The following is a 19,767-nucleotide window of genomic DNA, read 5'->3' as shown; positions in this document are numbered from 1 at the left end:
AAACAAGGAGTTTCTCTAGCAGTGCTCCTTGCTGATCAAAGCTGCATAATTTAAAGCAGCTAGAGGCAACTTTAAATTATTCACAATACATTTTTTGTGAGTGACTTTGGTATATAGCAGACAGCTTTTGGGTTACCAGCAGTTTCCTGTAACTTCTGTAAACTTTGGCATCCTTACAGAACCGCCGAATTTTCTGAAAGGCACACTCGAAAAGAAGGGAAGTCACTTTGCACAACAGTAGCCGAAGGGACCCATTCTGCCACTTCGTGTTAGTCACATCGCACGGCGATGCTGCGCATGCAGGGCGACACGGGACGGCGGGGCAGAGCCTCTCGGTCCCAGACCCAGCGCTGCCGTGCGGTTCGCGACAGCTTCCCGATACCCTCAAAAGCCCCAAGCAGGAATCCTGCAATTAGCGCATCTAACTCCTCCTTTACTGCAAGCTTCTCTCCCATTGGTAAAAGGTCTTCCAGGCTCATGTGGGGATCCCACCCCTTTTGTGGGTTTTCATTCTGAAGCTATCCACAACTTTACACCTGAATGAATGCCAAGCCTTTCTGAATATATAAAGGAAACCTTGAAGAGCAATTTCAGAGTTACCGAGAACGAGCAGAAGAAAAGCATTTCATCCGGCTCCGTCGGACAGAGACCGAACCAACCATGCTTCTCCCCGCCATTCACTTCTACGGCTTACTCCTAGCTTGCACCTTCACTAGAAGCTACTCGGCTTTCAAGAACGATGCCACGGAGATACTTTATTCCCACGTCGTTAAACCTGCCCCCGCGAGCCCGAGCAGCAACAGCACGTTGAATCAAGCCAGAAACGGAGGAAGGCACTACGCCGGCACGGGCTCCGACCGTCACAGTGAGTATCCCACCGGCGGCCCCTCCACCGCGGCCTTTGGACCCCGGCCCCGGAGCCCTCCGAGCGCAGCGCCCCGGGAGCGGGCCGAGGGAAGATGCTGCTGCCGGTGGCTCTGCTCCGTCTCGCCCCCGAGCACGCCGGCCCCTGCAAGTCCTGTAGGACCGGCTCTCTCGGGCAGGTTGCTTCCTGAGGGAAGTTCCGCCAGGTTTGGTGGGTAATCTGGCAGGGAAGAGAGATAAAGGGAAAGGAGCGGGAGGCACTTCCAAAGCGCTGGCTTTCCTAACTCGCCCTCCCGCTGCGGGCAGGGGAGGTGTCTGGGCTACTTCTCAAATGCAATACAAAACTCTGAATTTTGTTCCCGCCGTTTAGTTTTACTTCCTGCTGTAGCACTCGCTGCTTAACACCTCCAGCAAAAGTAAACAAATCAGCTCATCATTTACTTATGAGCTCTGCTTTAACTTGCCTTTTTGTTTTGGGTCCTTTCCCGGTGAGTTTTATGTCTGTATGTTAGATACATGGGGATCTGGAAACATTCTGCTTTCTGTTCCCTTCCCTGCCCGCCTCCTTAAAATGAAAGAAATCCAAGCAGACACACACCACCCACCCACCCACCCACCCACAACGATTTCATTAAAAATAGCGTCATCCCTGGAAAGTGAAGGTAAAAAGTGACACGGATATCTTTCAGCTAAGCCAGGTGTGTCAGCTTCTATGAATGCTAAGGGTTTAAGTGCACAGGAAGCATCTCATCATTATGAGATTACTGGAGCAGCCCAGTAGGCATTCACTGTCAATGAGCTGTCACTAGAGAGAAGCTGAGCCAGCAAAGACACAAAAACAGGAGACAAACTCAAATCTCTTACTGGCTGCTTCCAGGTACATTCCTGAGTGCAGCCGCAGAAAGGCAAGCGTGAATTTCTTCTGTAAGTCAGAGAGGAGGCTGCTGCTGCAAATGGCCCCTCAGCTCAGCCCGCAGTCTGCAGTCCCCACTGACTGCCCATCCTGAGACACAGGCCAGGGTGAAGTAAACTCATAACCTCAGCTCTGTGCCCCAGTTCAGAACCTGCTCACAAAAATCCAAGTAGAAACAGAAGCAGCCTGTAGCAGTGATATGTAGATGTACCTTCAAAGCGTTTTATGATTCACTCCAAAATGTTTCTAGTAATTACTCCTATTTTAAAGGCGTTAGTTAATTGCATTGTGTGTAGAATCTGTGCCATAATTGTCCTTCAGAAAGAGGGAGAGCATAGCCAGTAAAAATTGCTTATTACAATTAAGTGCGCTATGGGCGTTTATTTCAAAGAGTAATTACTGAAATAAACAGTTGTGTTTATTGCAGGGTGCAGAGCTGCACATACAGACGGGTACAAACTTGCCTGTATTAGAAGCTCTGCATTTTGCTTCTCTGTTGATCGCCTGAGAGAATTTGCAGGATCCTCTATGTTACGTATAATAAAAAGACTACTACAAATAGAAGGATGGTGTTTCCCTGTGGGCAAGTTGGTCACACTGAAATCACTGCTGCTAACCATTCAAACTGTATGCAAAACACCATTCCCCGGGAACTTCAGCTGTTGTCACTTTTACAGTATCTGTGTTCACAGCAGTAGAGCTCATGGGAGACTCAGTCTGCTGAAACTGTGGAATGAGAAAAAGCACTATTTAAAATTAATTTAAAAGCATATAAACAGTTTCCAAAGCACTGTTTCCCACTTGCTAATGATACAACATTATTGTTGTAAACATCACAGAGCAAGTTCCCTAGACTGAGAACAAGGAGGAAACATTTCTTCCCTTGGGGCATTTTTTCTCTTCCAAAAGGTATGTCCCTGAGAAGAAGAACAGAGAATAAAATTGCCTCTTCTACCACAACTGCTGAAGTGCATATAGTTACCATTTCTTTATACTGTGGTAATACCCAGAGATACCATCAGCGCTCAAGGCCCTTGTGTTGGGGGTCACAACACTAAAAAGATATCCTAGCCTACCTTAACTACTGCAAAACGTAACTTGTTAGGGGGAAAATGACCGGTTAAGGAAATCTTTGTGTTAAGAGTCTCATTATTTCTTATTGTGTGCATTCTGCAGATCGCGTTCAAGTTGGCTGCCGGGAACTGCGATCCACCAAGTACATTTCAGATGGCCAGTGCACCAGCATCAATCCCCTGAAGGAGCTGGTGTGTGCTGGTGAATGTCTCCCTTTGCCGCTTCTGCCCAACTGGATTGGAGGTGGTTATGGAACCAAGTACTGGAGCAGACGGAGCTCGCAAGAGTGGAGATGTGTCAATGACAAAACTCGCACCCAGAGGATCCAGCTGCAGTGCCAGGATGGAAGTATAAGAACCTACAAAATAACTGTGGTCACGGCCTGCAAGTGCAAGCGATACACCAGGCAGCACAATGAGTCCAGCCACAACTTTGAGGGAACCTCTCAAGCAAAGCCTGTCCAGCATCACAAAGAGAGAAAAAGAGCCAGTAAATCCAGCAAACATAGTACAAGTTAGAAGTCAGAGGTTCTCTCCTTTCCTGCTCCTCCTGCCAAAACTGAACTCACCTGTAACCATTTGCTTTACAGTTCTGACTGCTTAAAGACAAGTCTGCCATTGCTTTGTTCTCAGATGACACTGCACGCTTATTGTTTTGACCAAAATCAAAAGGGGCATTCTCAGCATATGGACCTTTTTGGGTGATTTTCCAAAAGCTCAAGATGGGCAGTAACACAAGCCTTCCAAACCCTCACTTCAAAGCTTTACGTTCCCTCCAGCCATGGAGGCAAAGAAAAGTTGCCATGAATATTCACGGAAGTCTGTTTTGTAAAATGATGCTTTGTTGTATGTCTTCACATCAACAGTTTATTATCATGCCTACTGCCTTCTCTATCATGTTTTATGAACTTCTGACAACAGCTTACAAATGCTACACCAAGTATCTGCTTTCAGATTCATTCTAAAAAAAGAATGCCTTGCATGCTGATCTTTCTCCTGTCTCAGTATACCAAAAATGAAAATATGCATGGCAGCAATCAAAAAGTAAAGCTGAACAAACTATTTATTTGTTGTTGTAATTATTTAATGAGCTTTTGTATGTGTTATTTCCCTCCAAAATGTTCTTGTGTTTATAGCTTTTCTCATGTATCAAAGTATTCTGCTATGATTCGTGGCTGGATTAGAACATACATTTTGTAGATAATGTAAAATAGATGTTCTAGCATTCTTGGTATATATATTTTCATTTTGAACATTGATAGACTTAGGTGTTATTTTGAACTACCAATATAAAAATTTGTTTTTTCATTCTCCACTTCATACTATTTTTGTTTAAAAGTGTGCAATCAAAAGACAGATATGACTTCCTTTCAAATTCATTGGTTTCTTTTTTTTTTTGTACAAAAAATAAACACTGCTAAGAAACTGTATTGTCTGTCTCTATGTACAAAAATATACACGTTCTAATCAGTCACAACGTTTAATCTTAAAAAATGGGAAAACAATCATTATTTGGTCCAAATATCCAATTATCTATCCACGAGATCTAACATAAAATAATATTTCTGCAGATTCTTTTGAGATGTAAAAATCTTATATGACGGATTAACAGATGGTGCTCATTACAGTCCACGCCAGGTTCATAGGAACCAATTGTCAAGTTGTATATTGCAGGAGAAGTGTGTATTTGGGAAGTTTTACAAGCTAGTAAAACATCACTGTTTTTCTTACAATAAAGATGATGATCAATTCAAAAACAAATGGCAAAAATAAGAGTCTGCTTAATCTTTCTAAGATAGCCAATGTAGTCTTCAGCGTTATCTACAGATTATTACAGGACGTATTTGGAAATCGAACCAATTCACCTCTCATCTCAAAGTCCACGAATCATGTCCTTATCTTTTAAACTATATTGAGATAATACAGGTAAGATTTCACCAAGGGATGGCGGTGTTCATAAATTATTAACTTTTATACCCTATTTGCATCCAAAGATAAGACAAGAACAGTGTAATGGAGAAGTCTGGCCTAATAAGGTGTCACACAAGCTCTCTTTAACCTCCTCTTTGTTTTCTCATTCCACCTCGCACTTTAATTTCTAAAGATTCATTGTGAAGTTCTCAGCTGAGATCCTCCTTGGTTGTGTCAACAGAAACTGTTTGAAAACCATTGCTACTGCTTGGCTTACCAAATCCTAACTTTTATGTACAACATTTGATGATTCTTCCTCGAGAATTCTCTATAGGGAAGCCAGCGGAAGCCTTATGCATTTGTAGTGATTTAACTTCAAAGTGCCACTTGAGGTAGCTAGGCTCTTTCTTTGGGCAGGACTTTGACCTTCTGCATGGGAGATTAACAGGAAAGCAGAGTCAGAAAGATGTTTGCCTTGATTAATTTTCTTAAGGCATTAAGAGGTGACACCTTGTCACTCATTTCCTACAATCTGCCTTGTATTTCATCCTGTTACATGTGAGTTCATATGGGCCCATACAAGTGTCCAGAAAAAAGGCATTATATAAGAATATTCAACTAGTTCCTTCAATGTTGAGCATCTCCAATATGAAAACCTGTCAGTAAGACGTAGACCATTGGTCTTATGTCTACAGTGGAGAATCTTGCCAAAGCTTCAGTGAGAAAAACAGTAGTGTTTAAACTGAAATAATGAAGCATATGATATACCTTCTTACGTTTGTTTCAGAGTTAAAAAGGAAAGACATGCTAGATTTTTCTTATTTTTCACCTAAAATGCTAAGCCATATAGATGTAGTAAGCATGCAAATGTTTTGAAAACGTACATTGTAGAGGCAGATCTGGAAGGTAGCATTTGAACAGACTAGACCACTAAATAATCCAGATTTATTGCAATGAGAGTATACAGAAGTTGACTTTCTTGATGATATTCCATCTTATGAGCAGAGCACTAAATCTTAAGCAAGAATTTCTTAATAGTGAATGTAATTTTATCCTGCAACGTAGATTAAGCTCACTCATCTTACTGCCTCATCTTCAACAAGGAAACAAATATTTGTGATATCCTTCTTGGTAGATGGACAATCAGTCTCAAACAAAGGAAGACAATCTGCACTTCCACACAACGTGAATTTTCTCCAATTTAATATCTGAGAAAAAATACTGATTTTTAAAAAATGTGTATTTAAACATCTTAAAAAGAACTGAGTAGTTTTATAAATTCTCATATTTGCTTTAGAAAACTAAAAGTGCATACATCAGAAATAGTTTATTAGCCTGCCATCATTATTTCTTTACTTTCCATTTGATGAAAATTGTCCCTAGCTAAGGGGTAAATTGTTTTATAATGAATAGAAATCAATTTTATGCGGATATCACTAGATATAAACTTGACTGATGCTGAATGTTTTGTTAGCATGGTAGCACTCAGAAGCACACTGAAAAGAGGCAGTGGTAAATAACAGGTGTCGTCAAGGCATTATCAATTGTGGAGGTCAGAATGGCTTGGCATTTGAAGTTCAGACTAGAAAAGCCCATTGAGAAGTTTATTAATTCATTTTTTAGCAACAGTAATGAATGTCTTCTTTCCAGCAACCTTGGAATCAAAAACACACGTTTGAGTTCAGTCAATTGTTTGGAAATAAAGCAGATACTTGAATAACACATCATTCAAAACACCTAACAGATTTCTGCCAGTAAATCACTGTAGTCCTCCTAACCTTAACCTTTATATGCTTCCTCTAGAAGTGTAGCACTTATCAAGAAAGGATGGCTCAACATTCCACTGTGGGACTCTTCTTGCTACAATATTAACCTGGAGGTGTTACTGGAAAATTATAAGGAATCCCTAGTGTTGGAAAGTGTCCTCATGATGCATTTCTAACCCCTTAGGCCAGGCAAGGGGCTTTGATTCTAATTTTGTTGACATACACATAAACATAGCTTCAGGCTAAAACTGAATTTTCTCTAGAGATTTATGAGTTAAACAGACATTCTATCACTGGATTTGTTAATTTTACCTGAACGTTTCCCCCACAATAAAAACCCAGGCCCTCCATCTTTCTGAAAGACATCCAGACTTTCAGTTCACTTATCATATGAGGTATGTGGACTGCACACTAGAAAAATGTGATATTGCCTATTACTGAGCTAATATGCAAACAACTACCCTCCTCAGTCCTTCTGTGACAAGTAAATGCTTTTATTTTGTAGTAACGGTCAAGCTAGATGGCACAAACATAATTAGTCTCTACTAATTACTGACAAAAGTATCTACAAACATTGGATTGTAATTCCACTTTGAAGGGTGTGTTTTTAGTTCCTTCACTTTGGTTTGACAACATATTATAGCGAATGAAGTAATGTTACACCACGTAGCTGGAATACAGGCCTTCCGAATGCCTCTACACAATAAAAAAGAAACTACCTCTTAATACAAATGAAAATCAGGACCATTTACTATGGCTGTGGAATAGGGTACTCCATGAACATAAAAGAAAATTTAAAAAAAATCAGATCCCTGGAAAAGAGGCCTAAATTGGAATTTACTGTAAAAATGATAAAATTTAGCAAACCTTAAAGACAACATATGTTATTGAGCAGTGAAAGGTGTTACCATCTACTTAGTAGTAAATTAAAAAATAACAAGTCATCTAAAAATGTTTTGTTGAACACTTTGTCAATTTCTTGTCCCTTGCTTTGTTTATAGTAATCAGAATTAAAAACTAACACATACAGGCATTCCAAAAAGAGACTGAAAATAGTTCTGCATCAAAAAGCAACTGTGCTGGTGCAAATACAGTTCAAAACAGCTAACAGTTTTAATAGTGAGACAATAATACATTATTTTTGACTTCTCAGAGAAAAATTCATGCTCTGACTTGATGCAGAACTTTCACATTTGATTTGTTTTGGTAGACTTGCTGAGAAGTTACTTAGCAGAGAAATTGCAAAACAAAAAAATCCAAACATAATAAAAGCAGACACCAGCTGGTAGAATCTGATGCTTTGGTGAAGCAAAGAAGAGCTAACAAGGCACACTCACTAAAGTTCTTTTCTTTCATATAAAACAGAGGAGAGTTCAGGGAGGGGGCCTGAGAAGAAGAGGAAGTGCAGCCCTAATGCATGAACAGACGCAGAAACGGTGGGACTATGCAAAGTTTTAAAACAGATTCTATAGCACATAGACTGTTTTAATTGCAGCTGAAACAAGTTTAAACATCTGTTGCCTGTTAGATTATTATTTTATTTATTTACTTATTTATTCATTTATTTTTGGAATGGCTTGAAGAAAGCTCTTTTAGATTCCCTATGGCCATTAAACTGGGATGAAGAACAGAGGTCTGACTATTTCTAAAATGTAAAGTTGTAATTTTTTTTTTTCCCCACTGGAAATCACAGAAGATCAAGTTGCCTAGGTTCCCCAGGGCCCCATACAACCTGGCCTTGAACATCTTGAACTCTACCATGGTTAGAAGCCTGTTGAAAAAGAATAAATTAAACTTTTTTTTTAATTTTTAATTTTTTATTTTTTGACCAAGATGATAGGACACTGTTCTAACGACTAATGGCAGCTGTTAAGTCACAATGACAGTGGAAAACAGTCTCTGGATTTTCTGTCCCTCAACTTCCACATCTTCACCCTTATTAGGGCCACCATACATTGCACTCAGGTGGTCTGATGCCTTAATACACAATTTCTATAAGTTAGTACAAGCACAATGGTGATGCTGAAGCTGAGAATTTAAGCCTACCTAACTGCGGCATTACTTAGCATCTGATCAAAGCACCTAGAAGCCATGAAGATCATCAAGGAGCCAAGTGTTTAATACTAGAGAGAATAATTTCTAATAAAAAATTACATGAGGCTTCCACCTCATCAGCTACTTGCCACTGCACTCCCGAAGGCAGTAGAAGACTTTCTTGAAGTCCTTTAATCGTTTTGAATTTCACAAAAACTACTGCAGTCAGCGACTCTCACCCTTGCAAATTATTGGATGAGATACTACAGAGCAATTCTCTTCTGTTTAAATTCTTTTACTTTGCATACACAATGTACTTGAGCTTAGCTCTTGAATTAACTTTCCATATCCCAAAGAAATAGCCTAAAGGATTATTCAGTAGAGAAGGGATAAACACGCCACTGGAAATACAATATCTTAGGCTGAAGCTTTAAAAGTGTCTAACATCAAATTAAATCCCTTCCATTTTTTTTTTCTCTAGCACTTGCTCAGAACGTGCTTTTATGCTTTCTCTGTGCATCAAATATGCATAGGCTCTAGAAGAAATGTATCTTCCAGAATCATGTAAAACAATGCCAAATGTGTGACATAAAACATACATAATACAGCAGGTTAAAATAAAAATACGCTTTTCAACAATAAAATACAACTAAGTGCAAGTATGGAAATACTCCACTGTGTGCAGAAAACACATTTTCTTTACATTCATAACTATCACTCTCTACAAATGCTTCAATGATTAACTGTCTAAAAATCATGAAGCACTTTTACCTCATCAACTAAAACTTGCAGCTCATTATACCAATCACTCTGTTTATAAGGGTGGATAGTGATAGGACAAGGGGGAATGATTTTAAACTGAGGCAGAGGAGGTTTAGGTCAGATATTAGGAGGAAGTTTTTCACATAGAGGGTGGTGACAATGGAACAGGTTGCCCAAGGAGGTTGTGGATGCCCCATCCCTGGAGGCATTCAAGGCCAGGCTGGATGTGGCTCTGGGCAGCCTGGTCTGGTGGTTGGTGACTCTGCACATAGCAGAGGGAGTTGAAACTAAATGATCATTGTGGTCCTTTTCAACCCAGGCCATTCTATGATTCTATGATTTATATCATTTTGTGAAAGATCAAACCATTTATCAATAACACTTTGCAGACCTGTGCATGAAGGCAATAGCACCTAAAATTCCCTTCAGAGATCTGAAGGAAATAGCACTTAAAATTTCCTTCACAGATCAGATCTATGTACACTATATATTAGGCATATAAGCACTCTTTGATATTTGATAGCCAACTATTTACATCATTCAAGTTATGTACATGTGTAACTCTCTGATGTTGTTCTGATCTCGACTTTACATAGCAATAGAAGGAAAATGAATCAGCATAAAGTTTATGCAAATATTCTGCATATCTATAGCATCTTTCACTAAAGAACCTAAAAGCAAGAAATAACTCTTTGCAATGGTATTTGTAAAAATACACATGTAGAAATATGCCAATATGAATAAGGTAACAATTCCAACTTGCGAATTATGATTTGGAGGGAAAATTGTTTTGCCTTTTTCAACGTTTCCCTCACTGTTGCATTGTCTCAAGCAATGCTCCTGTGACACTGTGCCTTGAGAAGCACTTGTCACCCCAGAACAGCTCCTAAGCAACTAGGACGGAAACAGTGAAGTAGCAAGTCAGTTCAAAAGGATAAACTTGAGGGCTGACTAGGCCTCAGTTGCAGGCAGCAAGCGGAAGAATGTGAAGGACATAAAAGAGAACGTTTAGATGATTATTTTTTTATATTGATCAAACAGAACTGAAATGAAATATCTGGAAACAAGATGCCTACGCAGACGCCACATTTTCTCTCTTTTTTTTTTCATATACAAACTATACAGATATAAAGGATGATGAAACTATAACTCTTTGAGATCTGGTGTAAAGATCTACAGATAGCAACAGACATGCAAGGTAAGCCCAGAAATACTGCCATTTCTTTCTAATGTTGTTCTAATCTCTTCAAATATGCAAAAAAAGCCAAGTCTTTTCTTTGTGAACAGTGGCTCTAACAATTGCAGACAGTGACTAGTGACTTGAAGAAGCCTAAGACTGCTATTCTACTTAAATGGAAGAGCTCTCTAGAGACAACTTGCTTACAGTACTCAACTTGTATTTTATGGCAAGCCACCATAAAATTAATAACTGTTACATATCTGTATAAAATCAGTGAAAAACAGTTGGGCAAACACAAAGAAACACAAAGTTCTGGCTAAGATCCTACACTGCTCACTGCTCAGAATGCTTCAGATATAAAATTTGCTGCAAGAATGGGCCTCAGAACTGAAGTAACTTTAGTTTTATGTTGTCTTTTATAAATCTTGCACATCTCTACTAGTAGGGTTTTTTGTTTTTGTTTTTTTGTTTTTAATAATGGTGTGGAGTTTTCCTAATTTTGCTATCACAAGTCACTTTAATTTGCCAAATGTTCCCCTAATGCACGAACTCGCACTGAAACATGCAGTTGTGAACCTTGCTGCTGGAGAAGAAAAGGTAAATTCATCCAACTTGGACTGCATTAAAAACAAAACGCTTTAAGAGCTTAGAAATGACTTTAAAAAAGGGAGAGACAATTTCTCAGTTAATTTATGTCACACCTACGGAGGACTCCCTTGCAGATTTTGAACATCATTTCTTATAAAAAAATCATTTTTTCAGTCCAAAAATTTAATTCTCACTTAACATCCTCCATAAACACTATGATGAGTTTGTCACAGAAACATTTTCACATTTTCAAGCTAATTTCTCCTCTGTCATTTCATTTCAATTTCAATGAGGAGAGGAGGTTTTTTCACTACTAGAATAGCTCAATTGTGTGAATGTTTGAAAGGTAGAAGCATAGAGGTTTCATACTTAACAAGCTACCTAGAGAAGTTAAAAAATACTTGTTAGAAAATGAACATATAAACTCCTGCCCTACACAAGAGATAATTTCTTCAGGACAGATCAACCTAATCCACCTAACATAATAAAAAAATGGGCTTCAGAGCAAGAACAGAACCAACTTTTCCATGTGGTCTTCTATCCTGAATTTCTATTGGCTCTTTAACTTTGACAGAATAAATTAATATACATGAAATAAACAAAATGGGGAGAAAACTACCGGGCAGCCTGTTGGAATAGAGGAAGAAGTTCAAAATCAGAATTTCAAGAAGGGGAAAATAATTCTGAAGGGATTCTTTATTAGGGAAAGTTCTACTTACTCTTCAGAACTAATGTACAGTGGGAGGAGTCATGAGCTTACTTTGCTGATGACAGGAACACAAACAAGAAAAAATTCTGCTAGATAAGCTACACCTGCCTAGAGTAACAACTGTGCTCTCCATAAACTGAAGTATGAAGACATGAGTCAGGAATTCAGAATGTCTGCTATTAAAAAAAAAAAAGGGGAAAGTGGGAATGTTGCATAAAAACCTGCCATAAATGTGTTTGCATAGAATGGCTGCAAGAGAAGAACTCATAATAATGTCTCTATGTGATGAGTGTAAATACTGGATGAGCCTACCTCAAGAAGAAAATTTCACTTGGGCTATCTGATAACAAAGAAGTGATGCTGAATGCACGGCAATCTGCACAGAGGAGAAGAGTAAAAACAAATGCCAAAGTTCTGTAAAGAGAAAACATACAAACAGATGTAATCATTTCAGAATTAGCTGTAAAGAAAGACACTTTAAAAGCTGAAAAAATATGAGACCCACCAAAAATGAAAAGCAACAGGTGATTACAGTTCCTCAGGTAAGGATTTTCTAAAATCCCCCAGGAGTAACAGTCCTGAAGACAAGACCAGTTGTCAGTTCAGCTTTCAGTTAATGTTTTCAGCGACACAGGGGGTCCCTATTCCAGAAGTTCTTCAGCACACACATTTTTCCCTTCTTTTATATGTCTATTTTCTTTGTTTGCCATCAGTCCCTCCCACGTTCCATTGCATGGTGCTAATTGATGTGATTTCTGTTCACTGTCTCAACTGTCAAAACAGCTCTGCATGCAAAGCGTGCTATGTTTCCATTGCATTGTACTATTTTTCATGACCCTCCTACTTCTGCAGGTACCAAAAACGACAGTGAATTCTCCTCTTGCCAACAGGCATCACTTCATTTCCACTGAACAACTCCTGCTTATGATGCCTCTGCAATCTCATACCATCATTTTACCCTAGTTCAAATCTGACCCTGGCAAAGCAGCCCACCTGGCATATCACAATCTGCCGTTTATGCTGCTTTTTTTTCTTTTTTTTTCTTCCCCCCCCCCCCCCAGACAGTTCAGCCTGACTTTCCTCACAGAAGCCTCCATCTATGTTCTACTTAGGTTCCTCTTGACACAGAGAAACATGAAAAGCTGTCAGGTTAGCTAACGAAAGTTAGATCAAAACAGACCTAAAACAAACTCTAAAGTCTCTGGCTATTTTTGGTATTATCTGCATATATAAGATCGATTTTTTTTCTTTTTTCTGTAACGTCTAAGTATAAGAGCTTGGTGCCTTCTGCTCATACCCTGGAACAAGCGGGGCTGGCCCGACTGCGCTGGGCAGAGGCTTCCCGCCATTTGCTGCCACACCATCTAAAGTCTGCGAGCGAGGCGCCTTCCTTGCAGCCAGCACCGCCCACCGGGGCCTGCCGCAGGTGGGAGCAGCCTGGCCGCGCATGCGCTGCGGGGAACTACCCACTCGCTGCACATTTAAAGGGGCAACGGCCACTATGCCTGGCCTAAGCTATTTACACCTTTTCAGCGCGCCGGTGCGGGCGGGTGCCTTTCCTGCTTTCCCCGCAGCGAGCCCAAGATGCGCGTTGTGGGGCTGCCTGGGCCCGCGGAGCCTCGCGGGATGGGCCAGGAGTAGGGTCCGGTCGCCGCTGGAGGCAGGCGGGCGCGCGCTAGGTTCTTTGGATTGCGGGCGTCGCGGACAAATAAACGACGCGGGCGGTCGCGCCGTGCCGGCCGAGCTCTCGCTGCTGGGGGGCGGGTGGAGGGGCGAGGAGCGGCGATGGAACACAGCGGCTGTGAAGCCGGGCCCGCAGTGAAGGCGGTGGCGGCGGTGCTGCCGGCGGGCGGGAGCGGTGAGCGCCTGGGCGGTGCCACCCCCAAGCAGTTCTGCATCGTGCAGGGGAGGCCGCTCGTCAGCTACACGGTGCGGGCCGTGGAGAGGTAACGAGGCAGGCGCAGCGCCGTCCCTTCCCGTGCCCTGCGGGCCTTCTCTTTCCTTCCCCCGGCTCCTTCCCTTCAGGCCTGACTGCCGGCTCTTCCTGGCCTTCTGCGGGCAGCCGTGGGCGGCCGCACAGCTCGGTCTCATTGGGGTCTGCCCTTCGGAGGCTTTGCTTTTGCGTTTCGGTAGTGTCTGACCCCCTCCTCGTCCTGCTGAAATGTGCAGTAAATTATAGAGCGGCTGAAAGCACCCAGGCCGGCGTGCACGTGGCTGTTCGGAGCTGACGGCGGGCGGGCTCAGCTGAGGAGAGCTGTGTGCTTCTCAGGCCTGGTGAGGCCCTCTAACTGAAGACCAGTATGTTTCATGGTCCCCTGCATCATCACCTTGAAGCTGCACAGCATTCTTCAGCTGCTGAAGAATCTGTTTAATGCACTCAGCCTTGATGCTTGGCTTCTGCAACTGTATTGGCCGGTTTGATGAGCTGCAAACCTACCGTGGCACTTGGAGGTAGTCTCACTGCTTTCCAGAGTTTCAACAAAAGGTCCCACCTGCTTCATCTATTGTAGGTGGGATCGATGTAATCCAAAGGCCTTGAAAAATATTAGTTTTTCATAGTGAGACAAACTGATAAATAGGCCACTGTCTGTATCACTGCACTTCACGATTACGTTCTGTGGTGCAATGCCCCGACAGCAGGGACTGAGGTGCATCTTTGGCAGTTATGGTTACCAGGCTACAAGTTGGTACCCATAGTAGGAAGCTGCCTGTGTGACTTTTGTGTTTACACTGGAGCAAAGATTTCAAGCAATAGCAATCCAGTCTTACTTTAAAAAAAAAAAAAAAGAAAAAAGAAAAAAAGACTTGAGTTCTAGGTATGGGGCTGACAGTTTATATATCGTTAAATGTTAACATAGTGTAAGTCATATGTCTAGAGTCATTTGAAACACTGCAGATACTGGAGTGTCAGATGTATTCTGGATGTTTTGCAGTAACTTGTAGAAAAACAACCCTTTTCTTTTTAGAGAGAAGAAATAGGGAGGAGGGGAAGGTGGTGAAAAGATGTGGAATTGCTGACATCTCCCAAAGTTATGAACTTATGGAAGCTTGTGGAACTTCAAAACTGGGACTTTTTTTCCATTCCCACACAGGGAGGCTTCCCTCGGGTCACTTGTTACTTTATGAAACAAATATTGCTTGTTTTATTTAATTTTCAATAGCACTCAGTCACAAAGCTAAACACATCAGAAAGCAAAACTTTCAGTCCAAAGCTTGTCACAGCTGTAGTTTCTGCCAAAATGTCATGGAAATCTACAGAGAAGAAGTATACTTTGTATACTGGAGACCTGGAAAAGAGAACAGAGTGTGGTGGTTTGGGAAGGAAATGATATTCATAGGAAGATAAAACATTCATTCAAAAAACAAAAAAGAATCTTTTAGTTTTTTTCTGCCAGTAAGCTCTGGGAAAATAACAATTCTCTGAGCAACAGTATTATATTTATGTCCTAAAGCTGCAGAAAATTAGAGTGAATTCAAGTTGTACAGTCCAACCAGAAACGTGATCCAAACTTGATTGTGTGAGTAATAATGTAGTGCTTTCTCCTGGCTTTAAGTGTGTAGTAACTGGTGCCAGTTCTGTCTCAGGCAGAGCTTTCTGCCATCTCTGCACTGAATTAAGAGTGTTGCCTGGTATGTGTGTGTATGGGGAGTTGGGAACAGATACAATCTAAAGCTTGGAGTGACTCATCTGTTCAGTTGTTTCTGACTCTGAAACTGCAGAAGAGGTACTTTTCTTACTCTGTGAATGAAGCACAAAAAAGTAACACTGAGGAACTGCAGTTTGTCACATAACCTGGAAGAAGCAGATTTTCTGTTTAGCTTGATGCTATCTCCTGCTGTCTATTGTTTACGTGCTGTAATTGAATAAATCATCTACTCATTAACATATAATGACTGTTTTTTGAACTTCCGGTTGTCTCAGCTACTGTAGCTATTTTTCAGCATTTAAACAACAATGTACAGACAGAAATACATAAGCAAACCAAGAGTTTGCAGCCGATTTTCATGCCCCTTTTAAAAATTATGAGAAAAAAGATTTTTACAGAGCTAAAAGGAGAAAGCGTCTTCAATGTTGATGTAGAAAATCTGTCTGACAAGAGCAGACATGAATGAATAACTAACTATTGCTTCCTGTTGTATAGAATCATGGAATGTAAAAGGTTGGCTTGCCAATAATAATCAAAGATAATGCCCTTAGGAAGAGGAGATGAGGGGAAAAAAAAAAAGTGTAAGGAGAAAGGATTGTTTTTTATTAACTATACAGTGGCATTGGTAGGAAGGTAAGATCCTACCCTGGGGATAAAAAGATTAAGTGTATTAGGGAAATGTCTATTTTTTTTCCCATTGAATTTGTTTCTGCTTCTGTTGAACTATACGAGGCTTTTGCATGAAGTCCAACAGGCCTGTACTCTCCATTTTGCTTCTGTATATAGTCTTCCTTTGTTTTAATTTTCTTCTGGATTTTTTTTTTCAAGTAGAACATTCCCAATTCTTTCCTAATGCAGAGAGGAATCTCAGTTCTGTGTGTGCACTGTTGAGGAATTTTACTAAAGCTACAGAGAAGAAAAAAAGAGTGGGGTAAAGGGTGATATAAAACTGTGGAACAAGTAAGCTGCTGTTATTCTTCCTGTGCTCATCATTCACCAGTCACTGGGAGTACACTGAGAAGTTATGAAAGAGGGAAGCAGAGTTAACATATTTACTGGCAGAATAAAAATTTTCCGTAAGGGTTTCAGACAGCTTTGTTTGTTGCAGTATAGTCTCATAAAGCAGGTGTCTTGATGTCAAAAAAACATCACCTGAGGGAAGCTTCAAAATAATCACCTCTTCGGAAGTGTCTTCTATAGTTTGTTTGCCAAGTATTTTTTTTCTGCTTGGCTGGTGTATGCTCCCTGTCTCTCCAGGTCACACAACTGCATTTTTTGTTAAATATATCTAGCTTAATATAACTGTTCAAGTTACTCTTGAAATTGCTTATGATAAAAAAAAGTAATGATAGCAAATAGTCAAGTTATTTAAGCTCTTTGAAAACGTGTCTTTATCTTTCGTGGGCAATAAGGAATGCCAATTTAGTCCATGAAAAAGGTGGGTATCAACTTCATACAAGATGCTTAAAATTTTCTTGTGTCCATGAAACTTCTCATGCTTTAAAGTTCTTCCTGCTTCCATTTTGGACTGTAAAAATGCATATATTTTTCCTCTATTAGTAAAGTTATAATAAAACTTATGGAGATTTGGGGAAAAAAGGGAGAGAGCAAAAAAAAAAAAAAAAGTGCTTTCATTCTCCAGTTGTGTCCTGTTCCTGAAAGCTCTTTTTCTCATTTGATGCTTAAATAGTAAGATCAGCAGAAATAACATGATAGTTGTCTTCTGCATCTGAAGAGTTTTTATCGTAGTGAAAGATTGTATTCTAAGTCCTAGAACCATCTCAGCAGTGACTGCCTGGTTCTGGCCTTGTTTCTCTGACACAGCTGCCCATCTCACGAGGTTTGGGGTGAAGTGAGTTGCTACTGTCTGGAGTTGCAGTAAAGTTGAGGATTTAGGGCTCTCAGCACTGGTTTATATCTGAGTAAATTAACAAAGGGTTAAACCTCAAAGTCACATTTGTACCTGAGCCTGCTGCTTATAGAGAAACTGTGGACTCTGTTGCAACACCATGTAATAGCACAGACTGTTGCTGAGTTAAGGAGCTCCTTTAGTTTGAATTCTAGATCAGCTAGTATGAATTCACGTCGTTTGCAATTTACTGAAGCGATACTCTTTTCCCCTAAGCAGCTGGTGTGGCTGATCTTTTAGGCTTCAGTAGGTGATGACCAGAAGGACAGTCTCAGGTGACAAACATAAGTCCTTTTTTGCTTCCGTTTTTTCTCCTTGTGGTAGTATTGAGGTCCTCTCGAGACAGTTGTAAAGTGGTTACATCTGAAGTTGTTGCTTTTGTTTCATTTGATGAGATGCAGTTTTCCACTTTAAAAGTACAGCTTACGCTGTATGGAAGCATTACAGTCCTGTATTTCTTGTTTGTTAATGGATACCTTATTTTGATCTCTTCCATGCCTTATGCTGATAGTCTTTAAAGCTTGTTTTATCAGGCTGCAGATTTTTTCATGCTTTTATGTTACAGCTGTAAGACAGAAAAGTCATTTACCTTTTCAGTGGGTTTTGAACTTATTATTTTAGTATGAAATCTTTATGAAGAGAATAGTGTGAAATTAATGGGAAGAAAGGTCATTTTGCTGTCAGATTGGCTCTGGACTGATGTCTTTCTACTTCATTAGATCACTTTACAACATTTCCGTAGGCATATCTTGACAGATGTAAACATCTTGGTGTGATACACAGTAATCATGCATGCTAAATTTCTAGCGTATCTTACTGTGTTAGTATGTTTCATGAATTTTGTAAGTCAGGTTTGATGGGACACTTTAGGCTTCAAAGCACAAACTTTTTCTGTCTAATCAATGCAGAGGATTCCTATGTACTTGCAGAGGAATATGTTGCATCTCTAAATCCTAGATCTAACGATAGGACATTAGTTCAGAATGAACTTGAGAACAGGCTTGGGTTTATAAATGTGTTTATGCAGACACAGGGTGGAGCTCTGACCGCATCCTGTCAGTTTGCAGTGTACTGTACAACTGAAGGCCTTGAGTCATTCCAGCCCCTCTGTGCTCGGATATATCTATCACAGACTAGCCTTTGTAGCTCTCAGAAGATGCTATGTACTGCTCAGTTGCTACCATCTGTTCTATTTGAGTCCAGAATGGAAATGTCGGTGTCCTTCCACAGTCACTGGTGAATGTGCCGAATGCCTACTCTACTCTACTTGTTCTATGGCTGTTCTGCAAAGAGGAGTGCACAGCTCTGATTTTGGGTTAGTGTGAAATAGCTCTTCTTGAGTTTGCTGTATTTAAATTCCTGATTCTCTATATTCAAAAGACGAACTGAGATGAATTCAATTAGTCTACCCTAGTCTGGAGTTGAAGTCATGCAAAAGTGTTAAATTTTGTGGCTCAGTGTATAGGACTGTGCCAGTATTCATTTCAGAGAGTTGCAAACCTTTTGATGAACCTTTGGTGAGTGACAAGCTGAAATGCAACTTGAAACCATATGAGACTGTGTTTTACATTTACACAACTTCAATACTTAAGAAATGCTGAGAATATGTTGGTTTGGCTGTATTTTCTGCCTTTGTTATAATAAAATGAATGTAAGAACAAATACTTTTCTTTTAAAAAAAATCTAATAACAGTGCAGGTTATTTTATTTTTAGTAGTTATTTTAAAATTCATTAAAATAACTTTTCATGGAATAATTTTTCATGGAAAAACCCACGAAATGTACAAAAGGTTGAAGATGCTGTGTAGTTTCACTAATTCCAGGAAAGTGGTTTGTATCACAGATGACAGCTTTTGGAATAAAGGTAGTCCTAGGTATTGCCTTCTTAGGCTTTATTGCAGAAAACAATGGATTGAGCATTTGTGTTCCTAAAGAACAATACATTTTTCATTATTGCTAAATACTGCAAGTATTTAGTGCTTTAGTGCATCTTGTGTCTGTAAAATTAATCTCAATAGCTTTACTAGTTTTACTTGTAAGAGTATATCATAACTGTTTCTCTTCCTTCAGAGCTGAATGTGTCCCATAAGTATTGTAGATAATGAATTGTTTTTGAAATCGTTGTTCACCTGATGAATTTCCTGTCAGTCATAATAAAAAAGAAAAAACAAAATCGAACAAAAACTTATACTGTTCTCTGTGGAGAAAGAAATAATTTGAAATCTTTTTTTGATGCCTTCTACATATTATTTAGTATATAAAAGAATCAGCTGCATTTGAATGGTGATATTTGCAGTATTTTGATGTACAGTACGATGCATGTGACTTTACTTTGTATTCATAGGTACTCTGACACAAGTGTGATTTCAGCCTAACTTCAGTTATGATTGGTTTTAATCTTGTGGATTCTT

General features: G+C 40.0%; 2 protein-coding genes and 1 long non-coding RNA gene across 16 annotated transcripts in view; 2 read left to right on the top strand and 1 right to left on the bottom strand.

Moving 5' to 3' along the window:
- Window positions 1-105: 105 nt before the first annotated feature.
- Window positions 106-4,275, top strand: SOSTDC1 (sclerostin domain containing 1). The gene is made up of 2 exons (XM_003207114.5): window positions 106-865; window positions 2,954-4,275. The coding sequence occupies exons 1-2, from the start codon at window positions 661-663 to the stop codon at window positions 3,367-3,369; spliced, it is 621 nt and encodes a 206-aa protein (XP_003207162.1). The 5' UTR covers window positions 106-660; the 3' UTR covers window positions 3,370-4,275.
- LOC146544116 (uncharacterized) lies at window positions 1,074-14,430 on the bottom strand. Its single transcript, XR_014883864.1, has 3 exons — window positions 14,238-14,430; window positions 12,113-12,214; window positions 1,074-1,084 (listed from the first exon to the last, which is right to left on the bottom strand). It is a non-coding gene; the product is annotated as an uncharacterized LOC146544116 (long non-coding RNA).
- The window catches only part of CRPPA (CDP-L-ribitol pyrophosphorylase A), a 113,922-nt gene continuing 104,480 nt past the window's right edge, over window positions 10,326-19,767 (top strand). For 5 of the 14 annotated variants that reach the window (XR_014883860.1, XR_014883861.1, XM_085226128.1 and 2 more), the window contains exon 1: window positions 13,444-13,746. Coding sequence is in view for 9 of the 14 variants with exons in the window: in XM_085226128.1 (XP_085082254.1) it covers window positions 13,586-13,746 (161 nt within the window). In the remaining 5 variants the exon portion in view is untranslated. Of the gene's footprint in view, window positions 10,522-13,439; window positions 13,747-18,559; window positions 18,672-19,767 lie in introns of those variants that run through there. The other 9 variants (XM_085226121.1, XM_085226127.1, XM_085226123.1 and 6 more) reach the window with 9 other exon arrangements.

This window comes from Meleagris gallopavo, chromosome 6 (genome assembly GCF_905368555.1).
Source record: "Meleagris gallopavo chromosome 6, MGAL_WU_HG_1.1, whole genome shotgun sequence".
NCBI lineage: Eukaryota > Metazoa > Chordata > Aves > Galliformes > Phasianidae > Meleagris > Meleagris gallopavo.
This window is presented reverse-complemented; position numbering and strand designations above follow the sequence as displayed.